At 53.2% G+C, this 20,506-nt stretch overlaps 1 protein-coding gene and 1 long non-coding RNA gene across 6 annotated transcripts in view; one reads left to right on the top strand and one right to left on the bottom strand.

Annotated features, from left to right (window-relative positions):
* Positions 1–3,291: 3,291 nt before the first annotated feature.
* Positions 3,292–18,431, bottom strand: Slc4a3 (solute carrier family 4 member 3). 4 transcript variants are annotated; one of them, XM_008825804.2, is made up of 23 exons: positions 18,339–18,431; positions 17,815–17,957; positions 17,309–17,474; positions 16,456–16,733; positions 16,234–16,349; positions 15,632–15,828; positions 13,945–14,093; positions 13,676–13,856; positions 13,205–13,340; positions 12,773–12,956; positions 12,319–12,418; positions 11,745–11,929; positions 11,078–11,303; positions 10,714–10,932; positions 10,226–10,374; positions 9,840–10,034; positions 9,418–9,636; positions 9,120–9,209; positions 8,503–8,669; positions 7,683–7,936; positions 7,245–7,414; positions 6,886–7,059; positions 3,292–6,082 (listed from the first exon to the last, which is right to left on the bottom strand). In XM_008825804.2, exons 2-23 carry the CDS (start codon positions 17,863–17,865, stop codon positions 6,005–6,007), a joined length of 3,684 nt encoding a protein of 1,227 aa, XP_008824026.1. In that variant the 5' UTR covers positions 17,866–17,957; positions 18,339–18,431; the 3' UTR covers positions 3,292–6,004. The 4 variants fall into 4 exon arrangements, 3 of the variants coding, with proteins under 3 accessions (XP_008824026.1, XP_008824025.1, XP_029415850.1); XM_008825803.2 differs by lacking the exon at positions 18,339–18,431 and adding an exon at positions 18,114–18,269; XM_029559990.1 differs by lacking the exons at positions 17,815–17,957; positions 18,339–18,431 and having other exon boundaries at positions 17,176–17,447.
* LOC115068906 overlaps positions 17,824–20,506 on the top strand; it is a 3,655-nt gene continuing 972 nt past the window's right edge. Inside the window, exons 1-3 of one of the 2 annotated variants that reach the window (XR_003848244.1) lie at positions 17,824–17,917; positions 18,520–18,654; positions 19,623–19,719. This is a non-coding gene — a long non-coding RNA (uncharacterized LOC115068906). The remainder of the gene's footprint in view (positions 17,918–18,519; positions 18,655–19,622; positions 19,720–20,506) is intronic. The other variant, XR_003848243.1, reaches the window with a different exon arrangement.

Genomic DNA, 20,506 nt, shown 5'->3' with positions numbered 1-20,506 from the left:
ACAAGAGCTCCAAAAGCATCCTTCTACTGGGTTCCTCCTCATTTTTCTTTTGTCTGCCAAGGCTGAACTCGAGAGTAATGAACTCAAGATTTGTGTTCAAGCACTTTGATAGCTATTGGAGTGGCTAGAATCAGTGTCAGTTCCCTCTTAAAGACTTCTAGATAGGGGGAGAAAGCAAATTTAACCATCATTTTAGAACAATATTGGGTTGTCTCCCTTAGCTACAGGTGGGCACAGCAGTATCTGCAGCAGACTTTTTTTAAGGTGACCGGTCATAGCAGGCAAGGAGGGCATAGCTTGCAAGCTCACCTTCCTCCCCCATCCCACCTCCCCCACCCCTGTATCACTGCAGAGTGGGGCTTCTAAAAGGCTCAGGAAAGCAGATACCTGAGACCTACCCCTAACTACTCCCTCTTATGGAAATTCTCCTGACACCAAACTGAAGGATTCACAGTTAGGAAAACTTAAGGCAGCATTGGACTTCAATTCCTGCTAAGTAAATAATGAACCTAAAGCCTCTGTGAATGGAGGTCAGAAGGCAGAAAGGCCCCAAGTGGCCCTTAAAGAATGCTCCAAAGATCCCCAGGATCAGTATCCTAGGGTCTGGGTTTGGGAGGTTTTGTTGTTGTTGTTTGGTTTTTGTTTTTGTTTTGGGATTTTTTTTCAGGGGGGGTGTCTTTCTGAGACAGGGTCTCCCTGTAGCCCCAGCTGGCCTGGAACTCACTATGTAGAGCAGGATAGCCTCGCAAACATCCGCCTGCCTCTGCCTCCCAAATGCTGGGATTAAAGGTATGTGCCACCACACCCGGCTGCTCTGGGTTTTAGGGCTCATCAGGAAACAGATTCCAGGGTCTTAGCATTTCCCTTATGTGGTTTTTGATACAGGGTTTTGTTATGTGGCCTAGGCTGGCTTCAAATTCGTGATCTTTCTGCTGTACCCTCCCAAGTGCTGGATTACAGATGTACATCACAATGCCCAGTAAGGGCTGATAACTTTATTAAGTTCCTGAGACACAGAGGCACCTTATGACAGACACACTAAGAAAATGCCCAAGGGCTGTCAAGATGGCTCAGCAGGTAGAGGTTATTTGCCACCAAGCCTGAACACTTGAGTTGAAACCCCCAACATGGAAGGAGAGAACCCACTCAAGCAAGTTGTCCTCTGACTTTCACACAAATGAATAAATGAAATTTTTAAATTAAAAAATGGGGGCTGGCAAGATGGCTTGGTGGTTGGGAGCACTGGCTGTTCTTGCAGAAGACCTGGGTTCAAACCCCAGCACGCACATAGCAGCTAACAACCATCTGTAACTCCAGTTCCAGGGGATCTGATGCCTTCTTCAGTCATTCCCAGGCACAGCACAACATGAGTGTACTTACACACATACAGGCATAACACTCATACACATAAAATAAAAATAAATGAAAAAAATAAATAAAAAGAAAAGAAACTGTCTAAGAAGACTGGGGATGGGAAAATAAAGCCTAGCACTGCCTCCAGGCATCCTGGCCTTGGGGAAAGTGCCCTATATATGACTGACCTTCCAAAAACCATAATGGAGAAGGTGATCTAGGTTTTAGTATTTTGAAGACCTACTGGTGGAGTAGGAAGCAAAGATGGACCCAGGACCAGCTCTTAGGCCAGGCTGACTCCCTATCCCCACCCCCATCTCCTGCAGCTCCTGGGGAATATGTTACCACTTTCTCTTTCCCCTGCCACTGTTGACTTGTCAGCCCAGCAGGTAGGACATAGGATCACCATCTCTCCCTTTGACTGTCTCAAAAGGAGACCCACACTGCCTCTTTGGGTTCTGGGGATGCTATATCAGCCACAGAGAAATGACAGCTTTAGGTGAAATGAACAAACCTGAGAATCAAAACATTTCAGAATTCTTTGAAAGGTACTGGTGTCACTTGGGACAGAGTCTGGGACCTACTCTGACACTTGTCCACCCCCAAGCCCTCTGTGCTCTGGCACCAGGCACCATGGGAGGTATCAAGATTACAAAAAGGCTTAGGCTGGGTCTCTGCCCATCTTACAGAGCAGAGACAGAAAGCACAAGCCATGAGCGCACAGTGATACAGGAGGTGTGCAAGGCTGGTTGTACCCTCTTCAGTGCCTCCTTCCCCTGTCTTTCCACCAGCTCTGTGATGTTCCGCCTTTCCATGCACTATCCCAGGTATGCCCCACCTCCTCTCCTCTCCTTAGGACACAAAGATATGGAGGGTCTCTATGCAACTCTTTCCCATTGCCTACAACTAATTGTGACTCATCTGCCACCCACAGAGTATCCTAATGGCTGTCTGCTTAGTTAGCACTTGATAAAGTATCATTCAATATAAAGAAACAGTTCCAAGGAAATTGAAAATAATCCCAACAGCCCGCTCAAACATTAAATCTTCCTCACAGAACATAAATCTTACAAATATTGGAGTCTGTGCCTTTGCACAGGTGGTGGATCATGCAACAGTTCAAACTTTTTCCAACAATTGTATAATTTATCTGGAAACCAAAATCCTCACTCTGCATTTCCTAATTTGCCACCTTGGATTTGGGCCACTGTTCAGCACTGCCAGAACCTGTTTTTACTCTTATTTTCAGCAATGGCTCCACTGCCAACTGAGCGGGCGGCGTTTGATGTAGATGCCCTTGAGTTTAGTTTCATCTCTCCTTTGCTGCTTAGAATTCCCTTTGAGAGCTCCAAGTGTCAACAGCTATGATCATTATTTAAGTCACCTGATATGAAACAAGAAGAGATGTCACCTGGCCTGCCAAATGGGACACATTATTGCCAGCTTCTCTGCCCTAAAGGAGGGGCACAGGGCAATGTGAGCAGATGGTCCGTGAGCTCTGACAGCCAGAAGCTGACACGAGGGCCTCAACTGTCTTGAGTAAGCTGAATCCTCAGCATGAAATAAGGCAATGACAGTCACCACCTTTGCTCAGAGTTAAAAAAAGGAGCTAGGACTCTGGACTGGAAGTGGACTTGAACTTGCCCAGGGGTAATAAAAGCTTTGTGTAGTTGCCCAAGATGTGGTCATAACCCAGGTACATGGGAAAGGGTAAAACGTGCTAGGGCTGAGATCCGATTGGAAGAGTCCCCTGTCACCTTGCACACTCCCTAAGCCTTTTTCCAGTCAAAAGCAGTTGACAGTGGGGATGCTGGTTCAAAAATACCCTGGTCTTTACCCTTTTGAGATGCCTTCTTCTCTGGGGAAATGCAGAGTCTATCTCCTCCTTATTGGGTCCCAGTGAAAAACCAAAGTACAATTCCACCACAACTCAAACTGAGGAACTGGAGAGTTTATTGGGCTTAACTTACAGAGCATGGGTGAAGGGTTGCCTACAGGAGCTTAACCCCAAAGCATTCACAATGGAAAGACTTCACCCACGACCCATGGCCACATAGATGAAGCCCCCTTCCATCAACCTTCCCCAGACTATTTACTGTAGCATCTCCATACACCCTGAGGCCAGGCCACCCACCTGGGCACACCAAGTGCAGTTAGGCTGAACTGCATACCAATGGCTGGGAGCAGAGGTTGGAATCTCAAGTGCGGATCCAATGACCCTCGAGCCCCTCCTTTTCTGAGGAAGTATCAATAGTCCACATCCCTCTCTTGATAGTCTCTTGCAAGCAGGCACAACTGGTCTGATAATGGCAGCTGTTTTACTAGGAGGACCACATTCTACACCTGTCCTGTCATATCCTCCCAAACTGTACCATCAGGATGAGGCTGCTCTCTACTGATTGCCCTCCATGCCTTGAAAAAGTCGTCAAAGGGGCCAGGCCCTTAGAGAATGTGATCAAGAGAAAGAGGAAGCATGGAGACTAGCAAGGCTTCAGGGCAAATTCTACGTTTCCAAATGACACCTGCTCTAATCATCCAGGCCCAGGCTAGTATGGAACATGCTGTCATTCCTTGTCTCTCACAGACCCTCTACTCCTCCCTCACACACCTGTCCTGGTGACAGTTGGCTTTGTTCATCCAGCCGTTGGTCTTCTTGAACCCTGCTCAGGCGCCCACTGCAAGTGAGGAAGAATTCCCCATTCTTCTGACAGGCCCACCTCAGGTTCGACTTCCTGGGCCTCCTAAACCTCAGCCAGTGGTTCAGTGAGGGAAAGTGCCAAGGAGGTACAGACAGGAATGGTTTTTACAGATCCAGGCTCTGAATCTTACTCTTTCCATGTTAAGTGACATGGTTATTTATGTCTCATTCTACCTTTGTTTTCTCACCTTTTACTGAGGCCTGATGGTCTAATTTTACTGGAAGCCATCCTAGTCCACCTATCCTGACTAGGACACACTTGTTTCAAAACCCTCTTTTTTTTCCACTTTGCAGTAGAGAACACCCAAAGTCCTCAGCTATTGGCCAGCAGAGATGACTGACTCAAGCTGGGCCCAATGAAGAGCAAGTCTTCAGGCTCAGGTAGCCACTTCCTCTAAGGGTACTGGCAAAAGGTTCCTTCCTGAATTGCATAGGAATACCCAAACAACAGCTAGCAGAAAAGGGCTACAGTCTAGGGGAGGAAGTGGGGTTCCCAGGGGGGCAGCTTCTCAGCCAAGCCTGCCTGTGAGGGGAATCTGCCCTTTGTGTATGGAAGGTGTTCTGTACACGCCTGTGATCTAGGCTTTGCATATAACCTTCACTTTGTTCCTTGGCAGTTTTGGAAATTACGTCTTATTTTGGCCCATTCAAAGGAAAAGGGATTTTGTCCTCACATGGGCCAGGGGCAGTGGCCAGATGTAGTTAAGATGCATGGTGGTATCAGAGACCAAGGGTGCGCAGGCAGCTGGGATGAAACGCTTAAAACGAGATGATAATCCAGGACAGCTGGAAGGCTCAGCTCTGCCTTGGGACACAACAGGCATCAACACTGCCCTTTGTTCCACCTCAGGCACTAGCTGTTGGCCTGAACATATACGAGAAAAATGGGGGAAAGATAAGGTGGCAGGGCCAGCTCATGAGGGAAAGGCCCATGTGAAGTAAAGAACCATTAGCCCTGGATGCTTGAAGGGGCAGACAACCATGAACCTCTCAGACCTCTCTGGGAACTGAACCCCCTAGAACAAGACTTCTGATTGCAGCGGATCCGCCAGGTGGCAGCGTTACTCCTCCTCAGCCGACAGAGCCTGCAGTACGAAAAAACACCACTAGAGGGCCACACAGGGCTGACTGGCTCCATCAGGCAGCTGGTAACCAAGCAACTGTGACGCAATGGGTCCTGTTTCCACCCTCTTCAAGGCCTCCCAGGTTATTTCTGGCAAAACAGAGACTATGGCACAAGGATTGGCTTCGGGAATCCTAGAACTGCCTCACTCTAAAGCCAGGAGAATCTAAAATGGTCCAGCCGGCCCCAAACACTGAGCCGCCCTGGTGTCTACAGGACTAGGCTGCTGTCCCTGCTCCCCAGAATGCCAGGGAGCAAGAAAAGATACACATTTTCCATTCAGCTCTGTAGCCCCATAGGACAGAAGACACCGATTTCCCTAGTGGCTAAGGAGGGGCAATGCCTCCCTATTCCTCCTAAGCAGGGGCTGGATTAATGGGTATGTGACCTTGCTTAGCCCTTGAGCCTTCTGCTCCTCCGCTGTACTTGAGGTGGCTGAGGAGGGGATGATAAGGTCCAGTTTTGACTTTCTATAGTCTTGATTATCCCATTTTCCTCAAGGTCTCTGTCCTCTCCCTGTTTTGCTGACCCTGATCATGGAATTCTTCCCATTCTAGATGGGTAAGTGTGACCTGGGAAACCAGAGGTGGCACCAATAAAGTGAGGCAGACACAAGACAAGGAGTGTGTTGTAATGAGTTCAAAGCCTGTGCCGTCTAGTCTGTGAAAAGCCCCACCAAAGTTGGGGGGCCACTGGCCCGATATGGGCAGTGGCTCCAGGCACATCCCTGGGTGATGAAGAATGGCCTGGTCCTGGCCCTGGGCTCTGTCTGGGATCCTAGGGTCTGTGAGTCACCAAGGTAGGGTGTCTGAGGGGCACCATCTCGAGGGTCACACAGGCATGTGCAGTTCGTTGTACTCATCCTGGCCATCCTCATCAAAGTTTGGCTCAGCATCTTCTGAGTCCAGCTGCAAAGGGGAACACAGGGTTGGGAAAGGCAAAGGGACAAACTCATCCCTTTCTGTTCCCCATATCCTCCTATGAACAGCAGCTCCCTCTGCTCATGACCCCAGCTTGAAGCACTTCCTTGGCCAAAACCTTCCTCCCCAGATCACCCAGGACTAGCAAATCATACCAATATGGTAGCAACCATGACACAGGATATTCTTTTCTAGGAGCACATCTAGCCATGGCAGCCCCTCTGTAGCCCATGTTTGAATATGAAAGAATTGCAAAAATGGGTAAATGTGCTTGCCTCCAAGCCTGTCGACCTGAGTTCAATCTGTGTCACATAGTAGAAGGGAAGAACCAGTTCCTGCAAGTTGTCCTCTGACCTCCACCCACATACTATGGCACACATGCATATATACATGTCATTAAAATGTGAAAAAAAATTTTAAAGAATTAAAAAAACATGTCCCTTCCTATAGTTGACAGAAACCAGGGCTCAGAATGGCTTTCTATGCTATGCCACCCATACGCATCCCTCAGCTGGGTGCTTTTGTTCAGGCACAACCCACACATTGTCCACAGCAGCCCTGTGCTTACTCTTGTTGAAGCCATCCTACTAGCATAACCTATTTAAATCTCCCAACAGTCCTATATGACAGAATCTATTACGAGCCCATTATACAGGTGAAAAGACTTCTAATTACTTTCTCAAGTTCACGCAAACCAACAGGTAGTTGGGCTTTTTATTTTTTGGAACCCAGGTATCTGATTCCAGTTCCCATCTGCCTTAATCCTGCTACCCCAAGCCACCATTCCTTACCGCCTGCAGCTCCCTGTCCTGGAAGATTCGCGGCAGAAGGCAACGCCTCAGAGGCACCGTGAGCAGCAGAAGGAAGGGAAAGGCCAGTGAGGCTACCGTGGACTTGACCACCCACAGTAGTGCAATGCAGCCCAGTTGGATGCAGGTGAACAGATGCATTCGCCATGTCTTCACCTGGGGAACAGACTCAGCCTCACTATCCAGTGGCCACTCTGCCCACACCCACACCTTTGGGAACATGGTGCTCCAGGTCCCAATTACCCTTTCTTATTCCTCCTGTCCATCTCTAGCCCAGGGGTCCCTCAGACCCCCTTACATCATGTCCCACATCTCCCCAGCTCCATGCACCCTGGCCTGACCTTGGTCACATAAGGCTGCTCGGGGTGGTGTTTCGCTGGCATGAAGATGAGCAAGAGACGCTGGGATAACTGGATACCAGACAGTGACGTGACCCCCATGTACAGGAAAATCCCGAAGAGCACAGCCAATGGGATCCGGCGTAGCACAGCCCCCATGACAATGGACAGGCCTGGAGGAAGTGATACCGATTTGTCTGACCCCTCAGACAGCCCCAGGACAAATGGCCTGGGCAAGGGGCCGCATGAACACAGATGGAGCAGAACCAAAGGGAAGCAGGGAAGGACTGCCACAGTGTCAGCCAGCAAGGTGAGGATCTGAGGGAAGGTGAAGCATGATCATCTGCAGATTCAGGAGGGACCCGAGTCAAACCTGGAATGGGGAGGAGTTCAAGCCACAGGGCCCAAGAAAGCAGGAATGTAGGGAAATCCAGTTCTCACCCACGAGGCTGGCAATGAGCACCCCGGTGACCCGCTGCTCCCGCACCTCCTGAATCTGGGGCTTGTCGCCAGGTGCAATGGCAGTACGCATCACTGTCAGCGCATTGACATGGGTGACAGAGCGGACTGTGGCGGCTGTGAGCCAGGGCAAACCAAACAACCCACAAAGGCCACCCAAGGAGCCAATCAGCAGCAGGTCCAGGTGGAAGCCAGAGCCCTTGAGCAGCCTCCGTGCCTTCTGGCTGACAATGAGTCTGTGGGGGCGGGGGAGGACAGGGTGGAGGGTTAGCAAGTGGACCTGCAATTCCCACAGCACCAGGTGGGGTGGGGGGTACAGACAACAGCTTTCCCTGAGCCTGCCAGCTTCTTCTTTGAAGTTCCCATATTGAAGTTCTCATATTGCAATAAATCTGAGCCAAATTCTCATACTGTGAACATTTAAAGAACCACAAAAGCCAGATGCCAGATCACACCATGTTATTATGGTTTAACCAAAATGAGATACGTGTGAGCATCTCTGGGTGAGAAAACACCCTGCCAGTGTTCTGAGGACTGCCAAGTGCCACCCTGCCAGGAGTGCAAGTCATGCATCAGGTAAAACCATCACCGGAGAACCGTGCCTGGGACCACAGGACTATACCTGCCACAGATCTGCTGCTCCAGCTCTCCCAACTCCTCCTTACCCCTGCCAGGTACCAACAACTCTCCTCAAGGCCTACCTTCCAGCACCCCTAGACTGATAAGAAATCTCTGCCTTAACCCTGAACCCAAGCCACCGGCTCTGGCCACCCCCCTCCGTCTCCTCCCTCAGCCCTCTCACGCAGTGATCTGTGTCTCCATGAATATCAGGATGAGGACCAAGAGTGCAGGGACAGCAGCAGCCACCATCATCCATGGTGGGAAGGGACGGGTGCTGCCCAAGGGTGGGATGAACCACGTGCGCTTATGTGGGGAGGTCACTGAGAGCCCTGTGGGTACAGTCAGCTTCTGCAAGGCAGGAAGGAGGACAGGGGTCAGGGATAGAGGCTCCCCATGCCGAAGGCCCACACTGCAGCTGTTCCTACCACACACTGAGTCCCCAGTAGGAGAACTCTATGGAGCAGGGCAGGGAAACTCATTTTCAGCTCCAAACAATGCCCCTCCAGGGGCTGACAGGGTGTAGAAATGGAATTCCTGCTCCCTGAGTTCCTGAGCTATGGGGAGACCTGGCATCAGGAGACTATCATAGGGTGACCTGGCATTCCACCCCAGTCCACATCTGCTCCTCCAGATTCCCCTGCTTGAGATCATACACAGTTCAGATGCTCTGAGTAGCCCCTGGCTGAACATCATGGCAGCCCCTGGGGTAGCCCACCCTTGCCACTAACCAGAAGAGTGGAACCAGCCTTGCTTCAGCCCCTAGGGCTAGTAGGGATTTGCAGGGTGAGGCCCACTTACCTGTGTATAGGTGTCAGTGATGGAGTAGTCCACAAGAACCATTACCAGAATGGAAATGGGGATGCCAAAATCCCCGATGATGCGTCGAGCCTGATTGGAAGTAAGAGGCTGAGTGAAGTTCAAGAGACACCCCAACCCTTCCCAGACCCAAGATGGAGCCAGAAGTGCTCAAAGCTATCCCCTAGGCCTCTCCCCTGGATGCCAGCCCCACGCGTGTGTTGATGGGGGGCGGGATTCATGAAGCCTCTCTCAGGAGGTAATCCTAGCAGTAATGGCAGGAATTGAGGGGATCGTGTACCTTGCCCCCCAGGAAGCGGCTGTTCCTGAACTTGCGTAGGAAGAAGGCGATGAGGAAGGTCCCCAGCATGAGGATAAGAGACAGCAGAGCAGTATTGGGCTGGTTCCTCGGACCTGGAGGTCCCTCTGTGGGGGGCAGGGCACTACTATTCAGCTCCAAGCTAGCCTCCAGGGCTCCCTCCGGTGGGTAGAATGGCAGGAGAGGGTGCTCTGTGAACACCTGTTTGGAGAACACAATGCCTCATCACTCCTCTGGCAAGTGACAACTTAAACCCAGTCTAGATGTCCCTGACCTCTACCTCTGCCACACACCCCCCGCCAAAAAATGAAGCTCTTCTCCCTGTCTCCTTGTTCCCAGTGACTCTGTGCTTCCCTAGGGTGTCACCCTCACCCCATCCCCTCCCATCCTCTGGGGACCACCACCTTGTAGAGTTTATGAAAGGTCTCATAGATGAAAATGAGCGAGATGAGGAAGGCAAAAATCTCCTGGGTGAAAGGCGAGATGTAGCGGACGAGGAAGCTGCCCTCAGCAGCCACCAAGGCCAGGACAAAGACCACCAGCCAAAGGCCTACCCACACTCTGCCGGTGAGGTATTCCAGGTCCTGGGCTCTGCAGAACTAGGGATGACAGACAGGGAGGGTAGTTACCCACAAGTGAGCCATCTACCCCAGAGGTTGGTGCCTATGGGTTGGGCAGAGGTAGACTCCCAGGGTGAGAAGGAAGACAGTGCAGGGACCCAGCTCCTTGATACCTGAGTGCTGGGCAGGAGGGAGGGGGAGTCCCTGGGGTGGGGAGGGGGAGGCTTCACCTTAAAGAAGGCTTCTTCAAAGACCAGCAGAGGCCCAGAGAAGCCCACCACCAGCAGTGGCTGAGCCCCCAGCAGAGAGAAGAGGACCCCAAGCACAGCGGTGGACACAATCAGCTCTGACACACCCATCATCCCCTCGGTCTTCTCTCCTGTGATGACAAGGGGTCAGTAGGTGATCCCAGTTTGGCTCTTCCTGTCCCCTTCTTCATGTAATTCATCACAAACTAGAGTCCCCACCAAGTGCAGAGCAGCTCCCAGACTGACAAAGCCCCATCCACAGTCCCAAGGAAACTAAAGGGATCCCATCCCTTATACCCCACATTTTATAGCCCCCCCCCAAATGGATCACTGGGGTCCCCTGACCCAGCCACTCTCTAAGGGGGGTCACAGCTTTCTTACGCCCTCTGACCATTAGTCACCCTACGGTAACATGAACCCTGGAACCTTCAGGTGATTCTGGGCCCTCATAGTGACCCCAGGAGACTCACCTAGCAGCCCCCCAAAAGTGATGGCAGGGCTGAGGGCTGCAAAGTAGATGAAAAGCACGGCGGCCACGCACTGGGAATGCAGCGCATCACGCAGGTCACTGGGATAGTGTGGGTACCGGCGCTTCACATCCCGCACCAGCCCCCCAAACACTGAGCCTGTCCGCAGCAAGGGATCATCTTCAGGGGTTGCCTCGGAGCCCCCCATCTCCAAAGACAGCTCTGGGGGGGCAAGGTGCTGCTAGAACACAGATCACTCCCTCCTGTTAGGAACCCCAAGCTCCACCCCACATAGCATGAGACTAGGATCAAGAATGGTAAGGCAGCACAAAGGACTCAGGGAGTCCAGGCTGGGCTGGAGTCTGACCTTTGCCTGGGGTTGCATAGCCCCCTGGAGTGGTCATCTCCACTTTGGTCTGCTCTCGCTCCCTCCTCTTCCTCAGCAGCTCACGCTGGAAGGCAGCCACTGAGCGCAGTAGGTCACGACCCTCTACCTCAGATGGGGGGATCACAATGCTGCCGTCCAGGAACTCACTGATGGCACCCAGCAGGTCCTGCCGGTCATCTGCCTGGTAGGCAGCCTCGTGAAACAGCTGTGGAGGGGGTATGACTTTCAAGGATGGACCAAAGGGGCCCAAGAGGAAGACTTCAGGGAGGCAGTGTTTGGTCATGGAGCTAGGGCAGGGAGGACAGCCAGCCACATACACCAGGACAGTATAGTAAGGGACCCCAGAACAGCTCTGATGGCAGTGCTTACATCCTGCAGCCTGACAAATATCTCAGGCATCACCGTGATCAGGAAACCTAAGGCCAGCAGTGGCCAGCACCAGGAGCCCTTCAGTTCACTTCTGCTGCATCCAAGGGTGCTGCTCCCCCTCTGTTACCATTCCTCCCACACCCCAGCCCAGGCTTCTGTTTTCTACCTTCAGCTAACAGCGTCCCCAGTTATACTCCAGAGGCAGTGAGACAGTCAAGGAACAAGCAGGGCCCATGTGGACAGGCCTAGATAGTCCAGCGCAGGGTACAGGACCCACCTTGTCAGACATAAGGGTAGCAATGGAGCGCCCCAGCTCGTGATAGTCAGTGCTGGTGTGGCTGGGCCCCAGCATCACAAAAAGGAAGCGGACAGGCACAGGGACCTCAAGCACAGACTCCAAGAGCACAGCCTCGCTCAGCCGCACAAAAGCTGCTGCTGGCTGCTCCAAGAAAGGCACACAGCCTGGAGGAAGAGGAAGGCAGAGGTGATGGGCAGTCAAGGCAGGCCCCAGAATAGAGATCTGAGGTTTTCTGTACAGTTGAGCAGTTGGGCACTGCAAAAGAAACCCCCATCTAAAAGGGTCCTTTTCACTTAGATGTTTATATGCATATAACAGTTTGCCAATAGGTGAAAATTAAGGGTATCAAATAAGGATTGCTCTTTTTTCTAATTCTTACAATGGTGCTATATTAAACTACCAACAATCCAAGATGGTAGAACACTGAAATGGAAGCAGGCAGGGGATAGGGAAGAAGAGCTTAGAACAATGGCCTCCAGTCAGAGGTCCAGCCAAACAGACAACAAAAAAGCACATTCGGCAAACCCTGTCCCCAGTACCCAGCCCTCCTCACCTACAAGCACGACAGTGGCCTCTGCATCTTCAGGAATCTTCTCCAGCAGTTTTAGACTTTTCCCCCGGTGGCCATCTCCCCCAGGAATGTGGAGGGGCTTCTGAGGACGCAGAACTGGAATAGGGCTGGGACCCAGCCTGGAGGCCATGACAGGCTCTCCCACACTTTGTTCCAAGCTCTGGATCTGAGCCTTGCTTCCTCCCTCCCCAGCCTCACCTCCAGAGGGCTTTCCACCCTCCCCTAAACCCTGCCCCACCTTAGCCTTGTCAGCTGAATGGCTCCCATGGGTCCACTGAACTGAAACCATACACTGCCAACACAGAGAGCTCTCCTGCGTGGCACCCACAGACCCACTATGTGCCTGGCATGGTGCCAGGCATCCACCCTTCCCAATCACAACTCAAACTGGGCATCTTCTAAATCCCTCATCTCAGGTTACAGCAAGATCACTAACCTCCTTGGCATCAGGGTCATGAGGCCACAATGGGGCTGGCTCCCCCAGGTCATCAGCTATGGTGGGTACTGGGCCATCCGGGCCATGACTGGGGGTTGGGTGGTGATTCCCCAGAACTGAGTTCACACTGGAGCTTGATGGGTTTCGGGGAAAGAAGCCACTGTCCTTGTCATCATTGGGATGGCTAAAGAAGGGAGCAAGGTGAATTAGGAAAGGCTCATGGGAGACTGAGGTGATGACGAGGTAAAACAGGGAAGACCACACTCTCCAGCCCTCTTAACGTAAGAACTTTCTAATGGTTGGAGCTGTAGAAAGACAAAATGAAATACCACCATGTTCGATATCTAAGTACATGTTGGGAGTCCCTCAGAAGAGACTATGCTCCTGGAGGGGTAGCTGAAACAAACAGAGCCCTCCTCCCAGCCCCCACACCTGTGTTTCAGGAGCAGAGTCCGAAGGACACTGGCCCTGTCCTCAGGCCGGATTTGGTCAGACACGATCATGGTCTCTACCACTAGGTGTGCAATGCCTGGCAGGGTGGTCTGCTCCAGGTCCAGAAGGGCCGCTCCTAGGACACAGTGAGGGGAGGAGCCGTCCTACCAGACAGGAGACCCATCCCAGAGCCTCAAGGGCAGGCAAATGTGAGCCAAGTGCCAGTGCACTCAGCAGATGCTCAATACACAAGCAAGTGGAATATGATGTGAAAATGGGGCACAAGAGAAGTCAAGCAAGGGGAGTCACAGCTTAGAGTACAGATGGCTAGGAGGTCCATTATGCCCAAGTACAATCCACAGCCCTGCCCCCCAGAGCTCCCAAAGCAGTCCCAAGGCACTGGGAAGCCTGACATAGGCTGAGCTGTAGTGGGGAGAAGGGCCAATGGTCAGGCCACCCTGAGGAGCCTACCCTGGGCGATGGTCCTCCTGAGCTCCAATAGACTACGGAAGGACAGTGAGGCTACATGGGGCTTCCCCCAGCGCTCCGTCTCCTCCTCTACATCCTCCTCAAACTTGATCCAGCGTGCTGTCTCCCGCCAGTGTGGCTCCTGGCTTCGGTCCAGCATCAGCTCGTTCAGCTCCACAAACACCTGAAGTGGGTGCCAAGGTATAGTTGGGGCTGTGACCACAGGAAAAGAAAAATGAACCCCACAAGCTAATACCCTCAGGCTCCTGTACCTCATGAGGCCTCCGGTCCAGCTTCTTCTTCTTCTTCTTCCTACGCAGGATGGGGGCCAGGCCACTGGGGCTGCCCCTCCCACCCTGTGTCCGGGAGGGTTTCTTCACTAAGTGCCGCCGCACACCAGGGTTGTCCTCCAGCCGGTGACCTGTGGAGAAGGTAGGCTGGGGTCCCAGGGATCAACTCATGGTCCACATGCTCCAGACCCCAGTTGTGCCCACCAAGCCCACCCAGTGGGCACCACATACTCCATAATCCACTGCGGCCATTTCATGGAGACTGGCCCTTAAGAGGGGGAAAGACAATGCAAAGTCACATTAGACCACTAGCTAAGCCAGCTAAGCCACAACATAAGGCAGATCCCAACTCAGTCCTCAGGCCCAGCTGAACCCTCAAAATTCCTGCCATGACCAATGACCCTCCCTGTGGGGCCTCAGGCTGGACACCTGTCCCTAAACACCTAGCTCCCAACACTTCCATAGTCCCTGAGAGGTTGGCTAGTTATTGTCTATCCAGCAGACACAGGCAGGGCTGCCTGGTCCTTCTCCTGCCTACCCTGCCCAGGCAGAGCTGGGAAGAGGCTGGCTGCCCAATTACTCACAAGCAGCTGCCCCTGCCAGGGGGCTCCGGTGGCCCCTCGTGGGCTCCCACAGGCCATAGTCTTCAAAGTCCAGTACAAACATCTCCAAATCCTCTGAGGCCAACAAGTCACCAGGGCTTGGGGCTGGATTCTTCCCAGGGCTCTGGCTCTCAGTGTCCCTGAGTCCAGGGCTCAGAGCCCCATTGGGCTCCATGACCTTGTCTAGCAGGTTTGTCATTCCCCTGGTGGTCAAGGCCTCAGCCCCTACTCCCTCCTAGAGCCCCAGCTCTCCCAAGAGGTGGGAGCCCCTGCAGGAACAGCCTAGGCCCACCCAGAGCTGGAGGTGGTAATGTTTCCTGTTCCTAGCTCCCTACATTCCCCCCAGCCTGCTCCCTTCTGCTACCAGCTCCCACCCTAGATCTGTAAACACACTCTCCCTATGAACCCCCCCCCACCCCGCTGCCACTGCTGCTGCTGCCATCGGATTGTTCCTGTCCCTGTCCTCAGGCCCTGGCAACTTTCCATGACGTATTCAGCTCAAAGCCCTAACTCCCCTCCCTGCCCCCGCCCACCCCTGTGGTTTTCAAGAGGAGGGCGGGGGGACCAGTGATGCCCCTAGCCTGGGCACAGAGCCCCATGGGTGATGACAGGTGGCACCAAAGCCAAGCACTGATAAGATGGAAGGAATGTGCAGAGATCACAGCCAGGCCAGGCCAAGGGTGGTGGGAAGGAGTGAGGGCAGCTGCAGTCCTGGCCAGAGAAGAAGCAGGGGCCTGGCAGTGCAACTCAGCCATCACCCTCCCTCTGGGTAGGTGGGTTACAGAGTAAAGAGCTAGAGGTAAAGATCACTAAGCAGTGGGGTCTCAGAAGGACTTCCTCAAAGAGCATGTGGGAAAGAGGGCCTCTTATGCCACAGGTGACTCAAAGGACACCCAAAGGTGTCACAAAAGTAAACAGCTCTGGCAATGAGAGAGGTGGCTTAGTAAGATAGGAGCTCTCTGCCACCATGACACTGCAGAAAGGTTTAGGCCCTGCAGAATGTTTAGATGGCAGACAGCCTCTTCAAGGTCCTGGGAGTCTGGGGACAGCCATAAGGTCTCACTCACTCTTCATGTCATCCAGGTCAGCAGAGCCCAGCATCTGGGCCTCTGCCTCATCAGTAGGCACCCGCTGCTCTGGCCCAGGGTTGCCCAGGGCACTGCCTGGGCACAGTCTCTCCCGCAGGTCATAGCTGGCTGATGGACTCCAAGGCCGGCTCTTCTCTGCAGAGACTCGGGAAGCCCGGGCCCGTGGGCTGGGGGAGCTGAGGAGGCAACATGAACCTTGGACTTGATGGAGAGAGGCAAGGAGCTGGCCAGGCTAGAGGGCTCCTGTACCTTCCCTAGCCTCAGGAGACCTGGGCATCAGACACAGGCCCCCTTTCCCCAACATGCCCATCCCATCCCACTTGTGGGGTCATCTCCTTCCACCTGTACCCCATCCTCTTTGGGCCTAGAGACTCTTAACCACTTAGATCTACTATTTCTTATCTCTCCTCTTACTCTCACTTGGTTGTAAACCATGGAGACAGACATGGCTCCCCTCACTTGCTCTGCTTTCCAGGGCATATCTGGGAATACTCTTCAGGGTTAGGAAGGAGGTTAAGTGTCAGGAACTTAGGTAAACTGCTCTGGACTGGATTGGGGCCATGGAACTGCCAGATAAGTACCTGCCGGAGTGCTGGGAGCTCTGGTCAAAATGCAGGCCCACCGAGGGCAGGGCCTTGATGCAGGTAGCCCTGCCAGAAAGGCCTGGGCTGTCATCCTCATCACTGCCAATGGAGAACTGTAGACAGATATGGACAGACTTACCTTCTGGCCCCCACCCCCACTGGTGTCCTGAATCCTCTGGATCCTTGGCAACCAACCCACCTTCAATGCAAACACCCTACCTTTGCTTTCTGTTGGGGCCCCAAGGATGTTGGCTCCACAGGCTCTGCTTCAGATTCCCCTTCCTCTTCTTCCTCTTCCTCCTCCTCCTCATCTCCTCCAGCTCCCCCTTCCTCCTGAATGGGGGGAGTCCCCTCTGAGGGGGGAGCAGAGGTTTTCTCCTTCTTCCTCTTCCTTCTGGTGTGCCGGGCAGAGGTGGGGGGCAGTCGCCGCAACTTGTGGGGTGGAGGCAGACGGGCTGAGAGCGGGTGGTGGGTGTGGTGGGATGTGTGCCGGTGAACTGGGGGTGCAGGAGAGTCGGTTGAGACCCCTGAAGCAGAAGGGGGGGTCCTCTTCCCACCCAAAGGATAAACACCTTATTCTAGCTCAAGGCCTCAAACAAGAGCACCCTAAGTCCTTCTCTGTAAAGTCAGGACAGCCCCACCCCCAACCACTATGTCCATGCTCCCGTCATTGGTTAGGCCTGGTAGAGTGGAGACAACAGTGACAGCGAGGGAAAGTCACAAAAGGGGGTAAGGAGACGTGATACCGCAAGGAAGACAGAGGAAGAGCTGAGGGAGGCGACAACAGGAGACATGGTGGAGAGAGTGAGCAGGGCCAAAAAGGATGATGAAGGTCACCGAGGAAGGCCTGAGGCCCATCTCCCTACATTTCCCGTGGTCTGGGACCCATATCCCCTGACAGGTATACAGGCGATGGTGAGGGAGGCAGGATGACTTAACATGGCATGGTGGCCCAGCACAGCGTCCAGCACAGGATGGCACTGAGTGATCAAGCCGGAGGTGAGCACAGTAATGGTGGCGATGAAGGTGATGGTGGTGAAGGCGCCACACTAGGGGTCCCCAGGCTACCCACACTCAAAGTCCCGCTCGCTGTAGCTTCGGCTGGGCTTCTCAGGGTCCCAGGCCGGGGGCTTGCTGATGAGGTCCCCAAACCTGCTCACAGCCAAGGTCTTGCCCAAGTCATCATCCTCCTCTTCCACATCTGGACTTAGAGGGGGCTCCTCCAAGGGCACCCGGACCTGCAGGTCAGATAACCTCTCTTAAGGACCCATGGCTCAAGAATGCCCTCCATCCACCCCAATCCCATACTCTAATACAGGCAGGCAGGAGACATCAGCAGGTCCATCTTCAACAGCCTTCCACCACCCTTGCCCAGGCCTGGGTAAACACCCGGGAAAACATCCTCTGCAGGCTCCCCAGGCCCTTGAAGGTGAAGGGGCCACAGATGCATGAAATGCCAAAGACCTCTTCATCTGCACCACCACTCCAGCTACATTCCTGGATCTGGGGGTCCCAGGGTCAGCCAGAGGACGCCCCACCCCTCCTGCCCCTCCTCCTCCACCCGCCTCGAGCAGTCACCTGGGGTAGCGGGGAGGCGCCCCCGGGCGGCGGAATCACTCCGTTGGCCATGGAAGAGCTGGAGGCTTGAGAGTCTCTCAATCACTAAGGGACCGAGCCCTGGGTGAGAAGAAGGGGGCGCTGCGGAGATCTAGTGGGGAACCCTGGGGAAGGAGGGCGGGGTCAGCATCCGCGCGCTGGCGGCCCCCTCCGTGAGCTACATCCCTGCGGCCGCCCGCGCACCCCTCCGAGGCCCAGCCAGGTCCGGATCAGCCGGGTTTTCCCGCTTGGCTCCGGGGCTCTCGCCTGGTCTGCAGTACCTCGGGGCTCCGGAATCTACGGGGCCCAGGCGAGCCGCCGCGCCCCATAACCTTCCCTGCTCCCTCCGGGGTGCGGCTGCCAGTTCCCGTCCGGCCTCTAGCCGCGCACAGCCGGGCCAGGCGGACGCAGGCGCCGGAGCCCGAAGCCCAGGGCTCCACCTCCTCGCGTTAGGCTCCGCGGCGGCCGCCCGGCCGCACAATAGGAGCTGAGGAGCCGTGACTTACCCCGCCCCGGCCAGCGCGAACCCCAGCGCAGCGCACTGGTCCGCCCGCAGGATCCCACCTGCCTGCAAGGCCCTTCTCCAGGCGCCCCACGCATTACGGGAGGGGGGTGGTGCACGGCCCTAAATTCCCACAATCCCTCAAACACACTCCTCCACCTTGCTTTTGCGTCCCCTCCCCTCAGGAGCCCTGGAGGAGACCCCCTCCGCACACAAGCTTCTCCAGCCTTGGGCACCAGATCCCAGACACCTGGAAGGAACCAGCAACTCCACTTCAAGTCTCTGTACAGCTGATGTCCCTCAGAGGCCTGGCTTCTGGAGTGGGTACCACCCAAAAATTGGCCTTGGCACATTATCTCCCCATCTGTAGCCAGAGGCAGCTGAAACCTGGGCATTTCAATGTGCCATCCACTCTAAAATTCTGTGGCTTAGTTCCACATTTCCTCTCCCTCCTTCCCCAACCCCTGAGGACCCATCTCACTTTCCAAAGGCGAATGTCTTTTGGTAGGAGCAAATATCTTTGGACCCAGTCTGATCCTCTCTGAAACTGGGCACCTAGCACAACCCTTGGCCATAAAAGCCCTAGATAAACATACGTTGAAGCCATGTCCCTGTACTCTTAAAACAAAGGGAGGACAAGTGGGAATGAAGCCAAGGAGAAGATGGGATGGGCAGGTTCCAGCAGGAGAAACAAATGTCTCCAGTTCAGCAAGGGAAGTGGGAGAGTACTTTACCTTTCTGACCCCTGCCCCTACCCAACCCAAGGAAAGAGCTTGTGCCTACAGAGCCTTCCAAGGAGGTGAGGAAAAGGAGCTGGGGTCTGCTGGTCCCCCACTTTATTTTGTGCCCAGAGCCCTGTGCTATGTAGCCCTCCAAAACTCCCTGCCTCAAATCAGAGGTGTCTGTTTCTTTTCTTGTTGCTCTGATAAAAATACCCTGACAAAAACAACTTAGGGAAGAGGTTTATTCTAGTTTACAGTTTGAGGGCACAGTCCATCACAGCAGGGAAGTCAAGGTGACAGGAACTTGAAGCAGCAAGTCCACATTGCATCCACAGTCAGGAAACAGAGATGAATGCTTGCTACTTCTCAGCAGCCCATCGCCATTTTACAGTCCAAGATCCCCTGGTCAGGGAATGACCCTCCCCATAATTAATATGGGTCTTCCCATATCAATTAAGATAACCCCCACAGGCATGCCCAAAGGCTCATCTCCCAAGTGATTCTAGATTCTATCAAATTGACAATTAGCACTAACCATCACAGGGGACTTATTATTCCCATTTCAGCTGACAACATGGAGATTCAGCCAGACTTATTACTCCAGCAAGACCACACCTAAGAAGAAGGTTGTCCACAGATTTGGGCATCATTGGCATACTGAAGGTGACTGTCCAAGTCACAGCTGCTTAACTACTCCAACGTTCTGTTCTCATGGTTCTGTAGTTCATAGGGTGGTAAGAAGGTGGCACAAGATACCAATCCTGGGAGTCAGCTGTACAGAGATAGAATATGTGAATTATCTTCCAAAAGCCAGCATATGAGGTCCATGTATTGAGGTTGAATTGTGCACTCAAAATTCATAGGTGAAGTCTTAACCTCCAAGATCTCAGAATAAGCACTAAATTTGAAAATAAAGCCATTGCAGATGTTAAAGCCATACTTGAAGTAGGACCCCTCCTTATCCAATATGGCATAGTCAATAAAAAGGGGAAATTTGGATACAGACATACACAGAGAGAACACAATGTGAAGACTGGCATTATGCTACAAGCCAAGGAAATTCCAGAAACTAGGAGAGAGGCTTGGAACAGGTCCTTTCAGAGTGACTTCTGACCTCCAGAAATGTGACACAGTAAATTGTTTAAACTGTTTCCTTTATTATACCTCATTAGAGCAGTCCTAATAAACAAATCCACTGTCCCCATCCTTAATCTGATCCAGTTAATGTGGTTCCAAGTCCTTACTGGGTGTTGTCATGGAGCCGTCCCTTCTTAGGGATATTTAAGAGCCCTGAAGCCATCTCATTGGGAACATTCTAGAAAGATCCCTCTGATCTTTTATCTTTATAATATAGTATCAGCCTCTTTCCTCTCCCCTCTCCCCTCTCCCCTCTCTACATGTACAGTTATGGCAGGTAATTTCTACTACAAACCGGCTGAGGAAGAGGGTG

The sequence above is a fragment of the Nannospalax galili genome, unplaced genomic scaffold (genome assembly GCF_000622305.1).
Source record: "Nannospalax galili isolate Female #2095 unplaced genomic scaffold, S.galili_v1.0 scaffold127, whole genome shotgun sequence".
NCBI lineage: Eukaryota > Metazoa > Chordata > Mammalia > Rodentia > Spalacidae > Nannospalax > Nannospalax galili.
This window is presented reverse-complemented; position numbering and strand designations above follow the sequence as displayed.

What these genes read in the sequence shown, in the direction of transcription:
- Slc4a3 (XM_008825804.2), bottom strand. Translation starts at nt 17,865, where the DNA reads ATGGCCAACGGAGTGATTCCGCCGCCCGGGGGCGCCTCCCCGCTACCC. An exon ending in TTGAAGAAGCCTTCTTTAAG is followed by an intron (nt 10,035 to 10,225) that starts GTGAAGCCTCCC and finishes TGTCATCCCTAG; the next exon opens with TTCTGCAGAGCCCAGGACCT. An exon ending in GCTCATTGCCAGCCTCGTGG is followed by an intron (nt 7,415 to 7,682) that starts GTGAGAACTGGA and finishes CACTTCCTCCAG; the next exon opens with GCCTGTCCATTGTCATGGGG.